Source organism: Microtus pennsylvanicus, chromosome 2 (genome assembly GCF_037038515.1).
Source record: "Microtus pennsylvanicus isolate mMicPen1 chromosome 2, mMicPen1.hap1, whole genome shotgun sequence".
Classification (NCBI taxonomy): Eukaryota; Metazoa; Chordata; class Mammalia; order Rodentia; family Cricetidae; genus Microtus; species Microtus pennsylvanicus.
Window position 1 is genome coordinate 50,804,017 of NC_134580.1, and position 16,520 is coordinate 50,820,536.

General features: G+C 39.8%; 1 protein-coding gene across 4 annotated transcripts in view; it reads left to right on the forward strand.

Annotated features, from left to right (window-relative positions):
- The window catches only part of Samd12 (sterile alpha motif domain containing 12), a 389,695-nt gene that overhangs the window by 33,018 nt on the left and 340,157 nt on the right, over nt 1-16,520 (forward strand). For all 4 annotated transcript variants that reach the window (XR_012909646.1, XR_012909647.1, XM_075961022.1 and 1 more), the window contains exon 2: nt 5,680-5,858. Coding sequence is in view for 2 of the 4 variants with exons in the window: in XM_075961022.1 (XP_075817137.1) it covers nt 5,680-5,858 (179 nt within the window). In the remaining 2 variants the exon portion in view is untranslated. The remainder of the gene's footprint in view (nt 1-5,679; nt 5,859-16,520) is intronic.

Here is a 16,520-nt window from a genome sequence, read left to right on the forward strand (position 1 = left end):
AAAAAAAAAAAAAAGACTCAGCTTGCTTTGAAGCAATTGGCAGTCTAGTTTGGATGGAACCAAGTGTGGTGGTGATTCCTTTTCCAGAAAGTTCTAAAGTATTGTTGAGCTGGTTTTTTTTCTTTCCATATGTATGTATGTGTACACACACACGTGCGTGTCCATAATAACAAAAAAGTTGTTCTACTATCTGAGAATAACAGTGAGGTTACTGACAAAGTCTGAAGCCTTCGAATAACAATTGCTTGAGAACTTTACTTTCTACTCATTGGTAATGACATAGTGGGTAGAAGCGGGAGTGAGCATGGTGGGCTTTTTGTTGTTTACTTTTTTAAAAATGGTTATTATGGTAAAATGTAATTCCAGTCCTTCTAAGTGTCTTGCGGTATATAAGACATTCATACTAAGTAACCATTACCACCCCACACACCTTCTCTTCTACCCCAGCCCCTGGGTAACAACTGTTTCATTGTTGAACTTTGTGGATTTGAGGGCTCTAATAAAAGTGGATTCATGTGAGATTTGTTCTAAATATTCATATAATTTTTATCTTTTTATTCTCTTTTGGTTTTCTTGAGACAAGGTTGAATTCTGTAGTTCAGGCTGACCTGAAATTCATTATGAAGCCTGGGCCTCAAACTCATGACAGTTCTCCTGCCGCAATCATCCAAGAGCCAGGACTGTAGGCGTGAGTCACTACCCAGAGCTTCGTGTGTCCTTTGTGACAGACTCATGGCATTTCCTCAGTGTTCATCTGTGTCATTTTCTTCTCTCAAGACCTTATTCATGTTGAAGATGAAATTACAATTCCATTTCATTTGTCACACTTTTACCAGTCCTTGCTCCATCCAGGGACATTTAGATGGTTTCACCTTTCTGTTTACCAATATCACTCTTTTGTTTTGTCATCCCCAGCATCAACCTAGACTTTCATATTTTCTTGATATTGGCTCATGTTAGGCACTCTTTGTAATATCAGCTCCCTTGTTTGGGAAGCCAGCCTACTTGGCATACATGTCAACCAAGACATCTCCTTCAGCAATAATCCTTTGCTTACACTGCCTCATATGCCTATTCTCAGAAGGAACTGAATGCCCATGAAAAAATACACAACACACACACACACACACACACACACACACACACACACACATACACATATATATATATATCCACCACATAGGTGTGTCTGCCTCCCCAACCACAGTTGCAGATTCTAGGAGGGCAGATATGCACCATCTCATATTTAGCATCATTATCTCCACTCTCAAAACTCAAGCACTGCATATCCTATACATTTAAGAAATGAAGCATTTGCTCAGCTGTAGCATGAACCAGAATTCTCCTCTTTTTACACAGTCATGCCTTAAATCAGTAGTAAAGTTTTCTCCGCTAGGAAAATATTTGATGTTCAAAGTATAAGAGAGTCTATAAACAAGAGGCATATATAGTTTCTTGACTTTCTATACATGTAACCTTATTCATCACACAAATACTTAAATCTACCATAGCTGTTCCCTCCTTGACTGCAAACCTAGCATTAATTTAGTTTTTTGCTCTTGGACTTATTTATTTAAAAGTATTTCTGACAGACTGTTTTGTTTTCCCTGAAATTTCGTGTCCCTGATATTTACAAATCAAGCGATGTTCCAGTGGCCTCCTCGAAGGTGTCACCTTCATCTCTGCCCCTCATGTACAAAGCATCCTCTTTTGCTTTCTTGTTTCTGTCTTCATCACTACTCTTGCTTGTTTTCACTAAAGTTATTTACTCAATATAATGGGCTCAGCTGCTCGGGGTTCAGCTTTGAGACACCCTTCATGTTTCTTTGATTTTTCTCAAATATTCTGCTTAACAAGTTTCTAGTTATTGAACTGACATAGAAAGCTTGAATTCTTTACCTAAAAGTTTTCCTGCTTATGACTTTTATTTAATGTCTTAGCATTGAACATTTCAAAATGAAGAGTCCAAATCCAAAATGTGTGTTAGAAAGAACCTAGTTGTTAAAAACAATTAGCATGGGAAATCTTCACCACAAGTGTGTATGTATCTATCATGGTGTTAAGATTCCATTTGGAAGACATCATCTTCCCTTCAGATGCACCTGCCTCTCAAGAGGAAGGTGAAAATTTAGATTAGTGCACAGGTAGAATAAAACTTCTTTCTAAGGGAGGGACCCATGAGACTAGATGAAGAGAGTATGGGAGCCTCATTTGGCGGGAGGTGATAGAGTGAGAAAATCTGAGGTGATGGAAGCTTATAGCAGTTCAGTGATATTCCCACACCCTGAATTTCAATGCAGAAAGCGACAGGGAATCATGCTGGAAGAGAAAGATCAAAGCTGGGCATTTTTCTCTCCCTCATTCATGTCTAATTTCATCCCATGTGAATCTACTATCTCCCTACAGAAGCACACCTTTTTGGTATAATCACAATTTTAGGATATGTAATTGAATATTCATTTTAAGTCTGCTGGTCTTTGGAGATGTAAAAACTGATTGATATTAACAGTAATTAGTTTCATGCTCTTACAGGTTCTCTTTCTATCACTGTAATTTGAACATTGTAGCTTGTTCTCCAATCTTCATTATATTCTGACTTTACTGAGTAGCAGCAGTAAGCGTTAGGGAAACTGAGGGTAGTTGAATTTCAGTTGGTCGCATCAAGGTTTTCAGTTCAATAATGAACATGTGATTCCCTTTCAGCCAGTAGGAAAGGATTAACGTTTAGAAGATGATTTGGGGGAAAGAACGATGCCTAAGTTCTCTCTTATTCAAGGTTGATATCTGAAGCATGTAGCTAAGGGTCTCTATGTGTAGGATAAAGGTGATGCTACCAATAGCAACATGGAGAGATGGGGAGGGGGCTCAAGGTCCTTTAGAGGATTCTTGAGCCACAAACTCAGCTAGCTTGGGACTTGTACTTAGACAGAACTTTCCATTATAAAAACTTACAAGTTTCCTTTCTATTTAATCTAGGTTGGATGTGCTCATCTCTAACTTAAAATTGTGTGCATTCCAAATGATCCTTGATCTTTGTGACCTTCTGCAGACACCTGTGTGACCTTTTTTGACCATAACCCTTTTGAGCCTCATTTCCCTTATCTGAAAAATGAATATAATTATGTCTGGCAGAGTTTTTCATGAATATCATTTGAGGTTCAGAACAAAGCCTGAGGGAGGGCACATGAACTGATACTTCCCGAGTGCTTAAATTTGTGACAGGACTGTTCATTGCTTTTAGGGAAGCTAAAGAACTAGGGGGAGAGAAATGCACTAATAATATCTCTATAAAATGGCAGGAAATTGCATGCCTATGATCTTTCTTTCAGTCAGATGGTTTAGATTATTGGGTATTTATTCGCCAAGGTACCTGGTATGCCAGGGAAGGTCACAGGTGCAAGGGTGAAAATCAGTATTAGAAAAAGGTACACAGAGAATTCACATTAAAGGCAAAAACTTACAGGCTAAGTAGGAGGTAAGTGAATAATGGAGACCATTTTAAGCAAAGAAAGAGGCACAGATATTTGAGTTGGGAAAGAACTTGGTGAAGAGAAAAAGGAATCACATGAACAAAACATGATGATCAAGGGAAATTGGGTGTGGGTAGAGAAGCTGGGAAGATCAATGTAAGCAGATAACAATAGGATTTGTTGAAGAAGATGAAGCTTTCTGAATTACCTGAGTGTGAAATGAGGCCACTGAAACGCTTTAAGGAAAGGAGTCTGGTGACAGGATAGACACACATTTATGTTACTGGGTCTTAAAGGACAAGAAGAAGCAGATGAATTAGGTTGTTGATCTAAGCATCTGATGCCTGCCTTGCTCTACAGTGGGGACAGTGGAAATGGAACTGGGGATGCATTTGAGCTTTTGTTTGAGTTCCGGCTAATAGTTTTGGTGGGAGGTGAGAGGGATTGTGGTGAATCTTGGGGAGAGTGAAGTCATGAATGACTCCTCAACTTTGGGAAATCAACAGGCAGATGTTTCTTGAATTTTGGCAAATGGATGGAGGTAGAAAACATCATTTTGAGTGAGGTAACCCAGACACAGAATGACAATGATCATATGTACTCACTCATAAGTGGATTTTAAACATAAAGCAAAGAAAACCAGCCCACAAATCACAATCTCAGAGAACCTAGACAACAATGAGGACCCTAAGAGAAACATACATAGATCTAATTTACATGGGAAGTAGAAAAAGACAAGATCTCTTTAGTAAATTAGGAGCATGAGGACCTTGGGATAGGATTGAAGGGGATGGGATAGACAAGGAGGGAATCAGAGAAAAATGTTGAGCTCAATAAAAAATCAATGAAAATAAAATAAAATTGAAAAAAGAAAACTGAAGTCCAGTTTTGGGCATATTCAGATTGGGTACTTCCTGTATCAAAAGCTATGGGAGTCAATGGTACCTGGTAGTAAGAAAGTGGAGAATGGGAAGAAAATGCCTGACCTTCCTTCTCTTGGGGAGTATTCTCTCAAATTATTCTCCCTATAAAACAGTCTTCAGAACTCAGTAAGAGGAGAGGGGACTGCAGCCTGGATAGAAAGACTAGTGAAAAATGCAGGGATGGAGACTGGAAAAGGTGACCAAAGAGGAAAAATGAAAAGGGGGAAGCTCAAGATGATGGAATACGGGTGATTGTCAGTGAATTAATGTCTTAGCAGAGATAAAAGGGAGATTCTAGTATTTGACTTTGACCCATCTGAGATCAAAGAGTTGGTGATGTGGATGAGAATTTAAATCTTATTGTTCTGGAACACAGAGATCTGAAATACTTTATTATGACGCATCCTACAACACATGAACATGGATGCCATGGGCACACATGCAAGTATACAGACCCATGTGCAAAAGTGGTGGTTTGTGAGAATTTGTCTAGGGGAATATGTGATTTTCATAACACTCATTGCTATTTCTTAGATAAAATTAGGTACATAGGAGGAGTGTATCCATGTTTTTCAAATAAATATATAAAATATGAGCCCCAGATTTCATTGGTAGAGATAGTCAATTTCAGAAGATACAGAGACTAAGATGAAAAATTGAAGCTACTGGACTTGAGTACTCTAATATCCCCATCTTCATCTTTTTTTCTTTTTCTATTTTGTAGCACTGATGACTTTTAAAAATTGTGAGTTCATTGGTCGGCACAGTTCTTAGAATGTTCCACTTGTGTTATTTAAGTCCACATTGGAAGAGTCTACCACAACAACAGTATATACACATGACCACCAAATATAGACAGAATGAATTTAAGAGGGTAGATTAAGTGGATGGATGTTTTATAAATAGAAGATTTCAGTAGGGTGCAGGGTGTGAGCAAGTTCTAGATGAAGACAGAACAATAAACTAGACTGCAGGGTTGAAATAGCTAAGCGGGAGGCAGTAATGACATTACCTGACCTGGTACTCCATCTGTAATGTGGGTATTAGCAATGTGCTCAAAGCAAAAGTCTTTGGAATTGAGGGATTTGGATTTTCGCTTCCAAGCTCAAGATTTCCCGCAATGCCATATTCTTTCCTCACCTATGCTATTTCCCGCAGTCATTAAACCACCTCTCAACTCACAGAAACCTTGTTTCTTCCCACTTAGGCCTGATGAAATATTTTCTATCACAGACACTTTCTCTGTATGATTTGTTATCTGAGATCTGTGTATTCGTCTCTCCTAGCTCTTCACTGTGGTTTGAATCCGAGGGGCATTGATCACCCTGTCCATGCTGAAGGAATTAAGCTGCAGATTGAAGCTGAAGGTGTAGAATCTCAGTCCATTAAAAACAAAAATTTCCAGAAGGTGCCTGACCAAAAAGGAACCCCCAAGAGACTGCAGGGAGAAGCTGAGACAGCAAAGGTGAGACCCTTGCCAATGAAACACTCAAGGTCCGAAGCTGTGCCCTGCTAAGCTGTGGTCCAGCCACAGAGAGAAGGGCTGATGATGCTTTTGCTAATCGCTGATGTATCTTGTAATCTCAGTGCTGTGTCTTGCTGATAAGTGATAGAAAATGACAATGTTGACTGAGTTCCCTTGGGTGAAAATGAAACACATGTAGCTGTCCTGTAGTAGAAGGCTCTGGACCATACAAAACTAGATTTTTAAATCTTCTTTCTTTTTGCACAAGTTATGTAACTTTAGGTTTCATATTCTCCCTCTATAAAGGAATTCTAAAATCTGCTTTCCCCATTAGGATGAGCTGAGCTGAGTAACTGATTTTGTGCCTTTAGGGGCTTTTGCTGACAAAATCTGTTAATTATAACAACAGACTTTTGTAAAATATGTATGTGTATGGCAAATTTAAAGGGAATCGGGGCAGGGACTTATATCTTTAATCTTGTGTCTTTAATCTCTCTATGCGCCACACAATAGTAAACCTTATTTAATGAAAGACACAGCTGTTCTACTTTGACTTTTTAGTCTTTGGCCTAAAATGTAGGCCCCATACAACTGATGAAAGGATGTGTGGAAAGTATATACCAAAAAGTGAGGTTCTGAGTGCCAATGAGATTTTTTGTGAGTACAGTCTCTCATAAAGGGTTTCTCTTTCTTAAAATTCACTGTGTGCAAATATAAAGACCCCAAACCAGACATTTCATGAGCATGTGCATGCGTGAGCATACACACACACACACACACACACACAGAGAGAGAGAGAGACAGAGAGACAGAGACAGAGACAGAGAGACAGAGAGCGCGCGAGAGCGCTTGGTGCACTCAGCCTTAAATGGGTTGTTTCCATCAAGTTTCTCCCCTCAGACCTTAAGGAACCCAGCAGAAGAGGAGGCAGAAAGAAAGAAAGACCCAGAGGGAATGGTGGACACCAAGAAAACAAGTTCTTCAAAATCAACATGAGCGAAGTTCTTATGAACTCACAGGGACTGAGGCAGCATGCACAGCATCTGCACAGGTCTGCACTTAAGGCCTCTGTGTATAATATTATGGCTTCCAATTTTGTGTTTTTATGGGATTCCTGAGTATGTGGATGAGATTCTTGTGCCTTCTATTAGGCTCTTTTCTTTCTGTTGGTTTGTCTTGTCCTACTTTGATATGATGGTTTTTGTTTTATCTTATTGTGTTTTATTTTATTATTATCTTGTGAAAGCCTGCTCTTTTCTAATGAGAGATAGGAAGTGAGTGAATCTGAATGAGAGGGGAGGTGGGGAGGAACTAGAGGAGTAGAGGGAAAGGAAACTGTAATCAGATTTATTTTATGAGAAGAGAATCTACTTTCAATTAAATTAAATTGTATAGATGTTTGTGTGAACTCACGGAGGATATCCATGCCAGTTGTCGAAGATGTTCACTTTAACTTTCTCATTGGAAACAGAGAAAATTAATCTTCATAGATGTTGGTTCCTCTTTGTGGACTCCCTACCAGAGAATTTCCATTGATGTTTGTTGAGGGAGTCAGTGGGTGCAAACCTTAGAAAACAAATGTAAGAACCCAAGGACAATCGGAAGTTGGAAGGTCATCTGACTGTCGTTCTGTGGTCCTCTTGCAGATCGTGTTCTGTGTTAAAATGCGATTTTGTTTATGCTTTACCTATGATTGTGAATAATGACCATTATTGCTTCCTCTATTTGGCTGGATAATTAAAAGCTGATGACGTTACTCCTATGTATCTCTGAGTGTGAGGGAAGAAGTGGTGAGTGATTGGTGAGGAAGCTATTGCAAGCACTTTGCCCTGAATATTTCTAGGGAGAGAAATAGCCCCTTAAAGGAAATTGGTGGATGGTCTACGTTTGGCTTGTGATCAGAGCTGGTGATAAGTGAGCTTTACCATGGCATCTAAACATAATCAATCTCTGGTGCTATACAGGTATCCAGAAGATCCAGGAAAAAAAATATCCTCAGGATCTTACTTTACTCCGAAGATAAACAGAGCTTGTCTGAGTTAAAGGATGTCTATAATATTATGAATCTAACTGAGGGGAAAAACTAATTCTTGATATTTCATTTTATTTTAATTCAAATATAATTGAATATTTCCAGATTATACTTCTGCTCTAAAAATATTTACAGAAAATCAATTCAGGTCGTATGTGAATTTGATTGCTTCTGAATTAATGTTGAATATGTGACTTTATGATTCTGCAGGAAATCCCTACAGTTCTGGAGATTGCTTCTGAATTAATGTTGAATATGTGACTTTATGATTCTGCAGGAAATCCCTACAGTTCTGGAGAGTAGCCCTCTGACTCTGCAGAGCCCTTTGTAAGTGCTTTGCTGCGAACATAGTTCTCTTAAAACTGAGGAACTAGTACAAACCTTTTCGAAACAATAGAGCACAGTTAGAAACTATGTTCGTTGGACTTTGTCCAAATCATCTACAATAAAACCCCGAAGTTCCAGCGTGTTTTGCATTGACATGTTTAAGGGTAAACAGAGTAGAAATTTCAATAAGTCATGAACAGAAATTCACAAATCAATTTCAAATGCTCATGAATGTGTCCATCTCTTTATAGAGGGTTAGCAGATGAAGATGGTTGCTGGGGAAACGGAGTAATGGTGGCCTAAGGTGATGCCGGCAGATCCGGTGACATCACAACCTGAAGTCTTCCCCATGAGCAGTTCAGACTCATTTTGTGCACACATAGACATACTTCTGTTTTCTCTTCTGCTGTTTGTAGAGGGCCAGCAGACCGTGGGCCATCTTCTTTTCTCTTATTTAGGTAGTTGAATCTTTCCTCCCTTCACCTACTCTCAACTTACCCAATAAATCTCTGGCCCAAATACATGCATTTAAAGCCACTCAGCAGTGCAAAGGAACACATATTTTTTTTTCCTGTAAGATAGTTTAATATTAGTTCGCAACATTTTCAGGGGGTATTACTTTCAGGCCAATGAATCACTTTCTAGGAATGTATCCCAAGGACATAATAAGATATGCAAAGGTGGATACAAAATATTGGTCAGCCCACTGTTTGTTATTTAAAACATTTAAAACACCTTGTTTAATAGCACACTGGCTAAAGAAGCAATATATGTTCATGTAGTGGAAGAGAGTGCATCCTTTTAATGGTACAGAGGTACTGTATGTGTTTATGTAGAAAGATAGAGGTGATAATATTTTAAATTGGAAAGGAATGTTACTACAGGGTATGTAGTGTTAAATATGTAAAAATGTCCTTTGAATAAGGGCATCACACATGGGGAAGTGTTTAGTCTCCATTTTGAGGAGTGGTTTATATTGAAGTTGAGCTGACGGGAAACATTATACACATCTGGTTTGTTTGAATTTTTTAAACATAAGCATTATTTTCATTATCTTTATTTAGAAGACTCTTCCATATTGTTGTATTTATAATTTGGTCCTGATTTTTCCTGTTTATTAGTGTTCTGCCTTTCAGACTGGTGGATTGCCTTCCTTGTGTTACTTCTATTCCTGAGGTTAGTTGTTTGCCAAAGGAGTAAAGTTTCTCATGCCTGTTGATAACTTTTTTATTTTTATTTGTTGAAAAAGTGACTGGCTGGGTCTTTGCCTTCTTGTGTCTTGGGTTGTAGACAATTTCTGATGAGATACTCCTTTTACATCTGTGTCCACCTGGGGATCCAAAGCTCTGACCAGCTGTTACCTTAGCATTACAACTGGCCATTCTGATTATTGATTTTTGACCTGTTTACACTTCACTTTCTTCCATGCAGGTCTCCTAGACTTTACTTGGAAAACCATGCTGCAGCTCCCTGCTGTTCCTTTAGGCTCTGCCACATTGAGTTGACACTGTTAGGCTGTGACACCAGCCCCTTCCGTCATCATCACCTGTTTGGGATCCCCAATGGATGCTATGAGTTTCATGCCTCTAACTTGCTAGAATTCGTCATCTTTATTTTTCAACTTGGCTTTACACAAAGCACCAGCTAAGCAAGTAGCCAGTAACATGTTGCCTCCAGCTCTTATAAAGCAAAGAGAAGCCAACAGAGTGCCCTACTATGTCTGATAACTTATTGATGGGAAGTCTTCATTTTAGGTCACAGAACTGAACACAACTGAAATTGATCTCTTTGAAAGACATTTATCAATGTGAAGTCTCAGGATTCCCTTGGGTCCCTAGGAATCTTTGCTGAGAGTATACATAGCACTCCAGCAGCTGGAGTTCCAAATTCAAGATCCAGAAATAATGCTTTAACTTTGTTGGGAAGAGTGTGAGGCAAGAGATAGGCTATGCACAGCATTCCTGTGTCGTGGGGAGGCCCAGACATTCTTCGGAGGAACCATTGCTATAACCAATAGTTTTAACAAGGGGGCGGCTCTGTGACACAGCAAAGGTGCAGCCTCTTTCTTAGCAATCTTCTCTACCATTGTATTCATATAGTCTATATAGTTTATGTGCAAGTGATGGTTTCTACAAGTAGGTGATGTTTCCAAGGAAACAACCCTGTGGGTTGCAGATCCTGATGACAGGCCCAGAACTGAGATAAGTTGGCCTTTTACTCCCAAAGAATTTGGTACAAGACTATTAGGGAGGGTGGCTCATTGAGCCCAGGTAGAACTACACCTGTACTGTAATGTATTCAAGCACATAGCAGCGAGGCTGGATGATGTGCTTCGTGTTGAAGACTAAGTAAGCATCATGGGACAGATGTGGCAGTCGAGATACGCAGGTGTGTTCAGCATAAGTATCAGAGAGTTGTATATGTATGGTGGGATTCAAGGTGGATAAATTATTTAGGGCCAGGTGTATGGGACTTGAGTGAAAGGCATTAATTTATTTTCAACAGGATTGTTCAGCGACGTAGCCACTAGGAACCTTTGACTATGGAAATTTTAAAAATTTGAGTAAAGTGAAAACAGGTCTTTTTGTTTTGTTCACAACAGCCATGTTTCAAGTTTGGGATCGCAGCATGTGTCTGCAGGCTCCGTCTTGTGATGAGAGGGTTGCAGGTGATGGGTATCATGGCAGAAAGTCCTTCTATAGTAGCTAGCTCTAATCTGGGGAAATCCGTGGGGTTCTCTGGGTATATAAATGAGTCGAAAAATTGACAAAGGTTGACATTCTCTCTGAACCTTGTCCTTGAGCCTAGGTGGATGCATGTTTCACTCAGAAACAAAGTTTGACAAAATAAGCAGAAGTCTCTTATGAAAGTAGCATGCCTTCATGCATACTCTGATGGTTGAAACTCTGGCATCATTGAGAAGCAGAGGTAGGTGGATTTTTGAGTTCAAGGCCAGCCTAGTCCACAGAATGAATTCTCAGACAGCTAGGGCCACACAGGGTACACAGATAAACCCTCTCTCAAAAAAATAAAAACAAACAAAACCGTATTTTAAAAACTGATTATGAAAAAGTGTCAGCCCAAAGGCAGGCAGAATCCTGGCTGTACCTTACCCTGGGATTCTGGTTTGTGTTATCACAAGGGGCATAAACAAACTGGGAAATTACATAGTCCTGCTTTCTAGAATTAATTTTCTGGGTGTTTAATGAGAATACCACCTGGTATATTCTTAGATTTCTTTAATACAAATTTTATGAGTTCAGAATCTTTCTTTTCCTCCCAATAATGCTAATCCCAGGGGTGAGGCTTTTTATTTATTTATTTATTTATTTACTGTCATTCTCATTTACAGTTCTGCCTCATGCTTATATTGATAAAATCAGCCTTTCTATTTTACAGTTCAAAAGCTTGGTCATTTAAGTGGCTCACCAAGATGTAGTTTTTGTTTAATAACTACAGGGAGAAGGAGCTGAAATCTCCATCTGATAGCTCTAAATTCAGGGCTTTTTATTGCCTAAACATTAAATGAACAAATGATTTATTTATTTGAAAGGAAAGATGCAGTCTGTTGCGCTTAGATTCTAGCCAAGTAGGCACCAGTAGAGGTTAAAAACGCTACATGTATTCTTTACTCCTCGGAGAGGAGCACAGCGGATCTTGATTGTTGTATTATATAAGGAGGAAACAATGCCAGCATCTGAAACAGTGAAGAATTGCCTCACTTGGCTCTGGCATACATTATGTGAATCTTTGGCAGTAGATAGCCTTTTCTCATTAGGCTAATATTAGATTCAGTTTGTATTTCTTTGGCACAGACTTAAAGGAGCTGGCCTGGAACTTGGTGCTAGAGGCAAGAGAAGAAGAAAGCCCGGTGTTGTGGGTAAGCCATGGGTGGGTAGATGAGAATAGACTGCAGAGAACTGGGAGAGATTTGTAACAATGAACAGGAGTCACTAATCTAGGATCAAACAGAAAGCTGAAAGAACTTTGACGCGAGTTAAGAAGATGAAGAGCGGGGCACACTTAACCTTGATCATGTTACATTGTTCGGCGGCCTCTGAGAAGGTTTGTGGCAGTTTGGGGGAATAGAATGATGTCATTCTTGGCTATCTGTACATCTTGGCTCAGGGAATAAGAGTGTCTCCACATAAAGCTGCCAGCCCAGTGTAATGTCACTAGTGATAGGAAAGGATGCAATGCATGTGACACACAGTGAGTGCATGTTTAATGAATTGTCCAAGGGTCAGACAAGAGTGAAGAACAAAAATGACTTCATGCTGTATGAGTCCCCAGGTCCCAGCATTACCACTGCATTGGGTGTTTGGACAGACCTCAGCAGAAGCCACAGTAAGCGTTCACTCAGAAATGTATTTATTACTAATGTGTTAAGCCCTGAAAACATTACCATAATATGGTACATTTCAGCCTCTGATTCATGATATAGTCAACAAAGAGGAGACTCTGATACCTTGCTCAGCCTAGACATAGAAGGGAGGGCCTAGGACCTTCCCCAAAGCAATGTGCCTTACCCTCTCTGAAGAGTGGGTAGGGATGGGGTGGGTATATGCGGGGAATGGAGAGGGAACTTGGATTGGTATGTATAATGAGAAAAGATAGTTTATGTTTTTTTTAAAAAAATTAAAAAACAAAAAAGAAATAAAGTTAAAAAAAGCATATCTGTGCATCTTACATACAGGTTGAGAGGGGAGCTGCGAAGTAGAGGTTACCTAGGGTTTCTGCAGACCTTGAGGTTTGGCACGAGCACAGCCTACCTTAAAACAGATTCTTCCACATGTGAAACTCATGCTAGCAAAGCAGTTTACAACACATTTGTGGAGCCTTTGACTAGAGATACTCCTCTGGTGAACTAGGACTACATGGAGTGACTCTTGAGATTTCCAAATTAAGAGTGGGTATCTAAGAGAGATGGAGCATCCGAGAGTGGGTGGAGCAGAGTGCCCAGTCATCTCTCCATTGGCAGATCTGATACAGCTCAGATAGGCCTAAGAGGTTGGCATTTGAGTAATGGAGGTGGATGCTCATACTCCACACACACACACAAATATTCTTTATTCTAGCCTAAAACTTTGGAGATCCATTCAACACCGAAACCTGGAAAAACTAACACAGTCATAACCGGATTGATTTCGATGCTTCAGAATTGCCTGTTTCAATATGAAGGCTAATTTTCAGAGACAAACATGGGGGACTTTCACAATAGCATTAGGTTCATGCTACAGTTAGAATGCAAAGACCCATGGTCCTTGACAATGAAGCATGTGCAAAGCCTAAAGGAATTAAGAGCCCTAGCCAGCCTTTCCAAGCGAAGGATTAAAAAGCTGATGTTGCAGAGCTATACCAGGGTGACAGCAGGGTGGTATAAGATCAGCATTTAAAGGGGGTAGAAGGGAGTCTTCGACTACACCCTTAGCAAGAAGTCTGACACCAGTGCCTGGTAGATGACAAAAATCCCTCTAAGGATGAGACAATAATTTCTAAGGAAAGACAATAACATATTATCGTAGTCTCTCTCTCTCTCTCTCTCTCTCTCTCTCTCTCTCTCTCTCTCTCTCTCTCTCTCTCTGTCTCTGTCTGTCTGTGTGTGTGTGTGTGTATGCGTGTGTGTGCGCCTGTCTCCCTTTCTCTCATTCCACATTATAATGTATCTTATCTATAAAATGCGGATTGTCAGTATGGTTTTCTCGTTCTTTCTTATTCCAATTTCCTTAATCCCCCAGACTGTAGTTGTTGCTGAGTTATGAATATATAGGTTCAGTTGAAGATTTTGAACAGAGATTTGCAAACCTTCTTGTAAACGACCATCCAATAAGTGCCTCTATATGGTAGACACTCATACCCCATAATATTGAGGCAAGTATGTTTCATTGAGATAATGAACCATCCAATAAATTCCTCTATATGGTAGACACTTGTATGTCCTATAATATTGAGGAGGCCGGTATGTTTCATTGAAATAATGAGGTACTTTAGACACAGCTCTGTGTGCTCACGGTGGTACGGCATGTGGACAGAACAGCTTAACAGTGATGCCAGGCTTGTGTGCTGCATCCCTGGTCATATCTAGAACTGTGTGTGGAGATGAAGATATAGAGAAATGTACTTTAAGTTATCTTAAAGAAAAAAATATTCCTTTTTGTCTTATTTTATCAGGATACAAAAGGTCATAGCATATGTTCTGTTTGAACATAAAGTACCAGAGGTTTATAATTGTTAAGATCAAAACCAGAATAGTACATAAATAATTCAGAATTATGTTGCTATCATTGGTGCATGGGCTTATTGTTTGGATATGAAGTTTCTCTCCCAAATGGTGTCTGTTGAGAACTTGCTCCTCTGCTAATGTTTTGGAGGGTATGTTCTGGAAACCCCAAATCATAAGGTACACCTAGATGAAGTAGGTTATGGAGAACAGGTTTTTGGAGTGTTTTGTCTCTTGCTCCTTCCTGTGTCTCTTTTTGGTTTCTTTCTTCCCCAAGGTAAACAGCCTCCTACACACTCACTCATCCTGTCGTGATAGAGGAAAACTTCTGAAACTGTGAACGGAAATAAATCTCCTGGAATTATTAAATTATTAATTAATAAACATTAGATTATTTAGGTCAGGTATTTTAACACTCCTGAAAAAAAACGCACACATGGGAAAGACAAAGATTTCTACAATGCTGATAAATGAGATTGAAATTGGATATCATGTTAAAATGCAAACGGCATAGGCAGTTCTGTCATATAAGGTGACACGGTCATTGGCAAGTCATAGTCATTCTCCCCGTTACTCGTTCTGAAGTCCATGCCTGGTCTCCCCTCACAGCCCTCATGCAGCTATTTGTCACTGTCTCTTTTCCATGAAGCACATCAGTAGCTTTTTTAATGGTTTCTATTTTGCTTGCTCTTGTTCTCTTGGGACCCAGTCCTGCTCTAGCTGTCACAAATGGAAAGACTCCATTCCATTGCTTACTATCCTTAGTGCTTTCCCAGAGTGCTTCAGGTAAAAACCTAAGCTTGCAGCATGGACGATAATACATTTAAAAGCTTCAGCCCCTCTCATCTCCTATTGAGACCAACTTGCTTCCTATCAGGAACTCTTCTAGCAGCCTGGGCTCTTGACAGAATCACCTTCTATTTTCTTGAATGTCTTTAGGTAACTCTCTCTGGAGAATGGTTATACTCACCATCTCTTTTGTCATGATGATTTTCCCTTTGATCATTGTGCATTTTGCTCTCGGTCTAGATTGCAGCTCTTGTGTGCCTCTTTAAGAAGTCTGCGCTGGAACCTTTCTCCATACCCACAGTAGTCCCTCAGTCACTCCCTCACATGTCGCTCAGTTGGGTGTCCACCATAGAAGTTCTGTCTGAAATCATCTTGTTTCTTTTCTGTCTTTCCATGGGACCTCAAACTCCTTGAGAGCACTTTGCTGTTGCTCATTGCTCTACCACCAGTGTCTGCTAATGTGTCCAGCATGTGGTTAGGATTACGATGTTGATAAATGAAAGATGAAGCCAGTTCGTATGACACAGAAATCTTTTACCTTTCATGGTGCATTTATTTCAACAGTTATTTCATTATCTTTAGCTTTCCCAGTAGTAATCTACAGATAAATCTTGGGTCCCATGATGGCTGACTGTATTGGGGGAGTGTATGACTACATTGGTGGGTATAGTAGGATATTGCATGGCATATACATGATCCATGCAGAGTCACTCTTGTATACTTCACCCACAACAAATCCTGGTTGTCTCACGGTTTAGGCAAATACCTGACTGAAGATTGCGGCTAACTCCTTAGCCTTCATTTAGATGATGACTCAGCAGCCTTGGCATTCGATTCTGCTCTCTCTTTACAGCTGCCAGCATCCTCCAGTATTTCAGATGGCAGAAGGCTCCCTGAGGTGCTCTAAACCTTCATTGTAAAGATCTCTCACTCCTTGGATTCACTCTTTGTCTCTTGAACTTGTCAGCACTTGTAGAAATCAGTCCTTAAATGATTAGGATTTCTGATTTAAACTAGAAAATTAGGCCAGTGGGCATGGAGCAAGTCCAGTGAGGTTATTTCCAGGACTGAATGAATAGTTTTCAAGTGTTACTTTGGCAGGTTCCCTTATGTGCATACTATCATAACCAGCAAGGACTGCTGTTATAAAATGCCGTGACCTAGGGGGCTTCAACAGTAGACATTTCTTTCTCACAATTCTAAAGCTTAGGAAGGCTAAGTCCAACAAGCTAGATGATGTGTTCCCGTGAGAGTTCCCTCAACTTGCAGTCGGCCAGCTTCTGTCTGTGTCCTC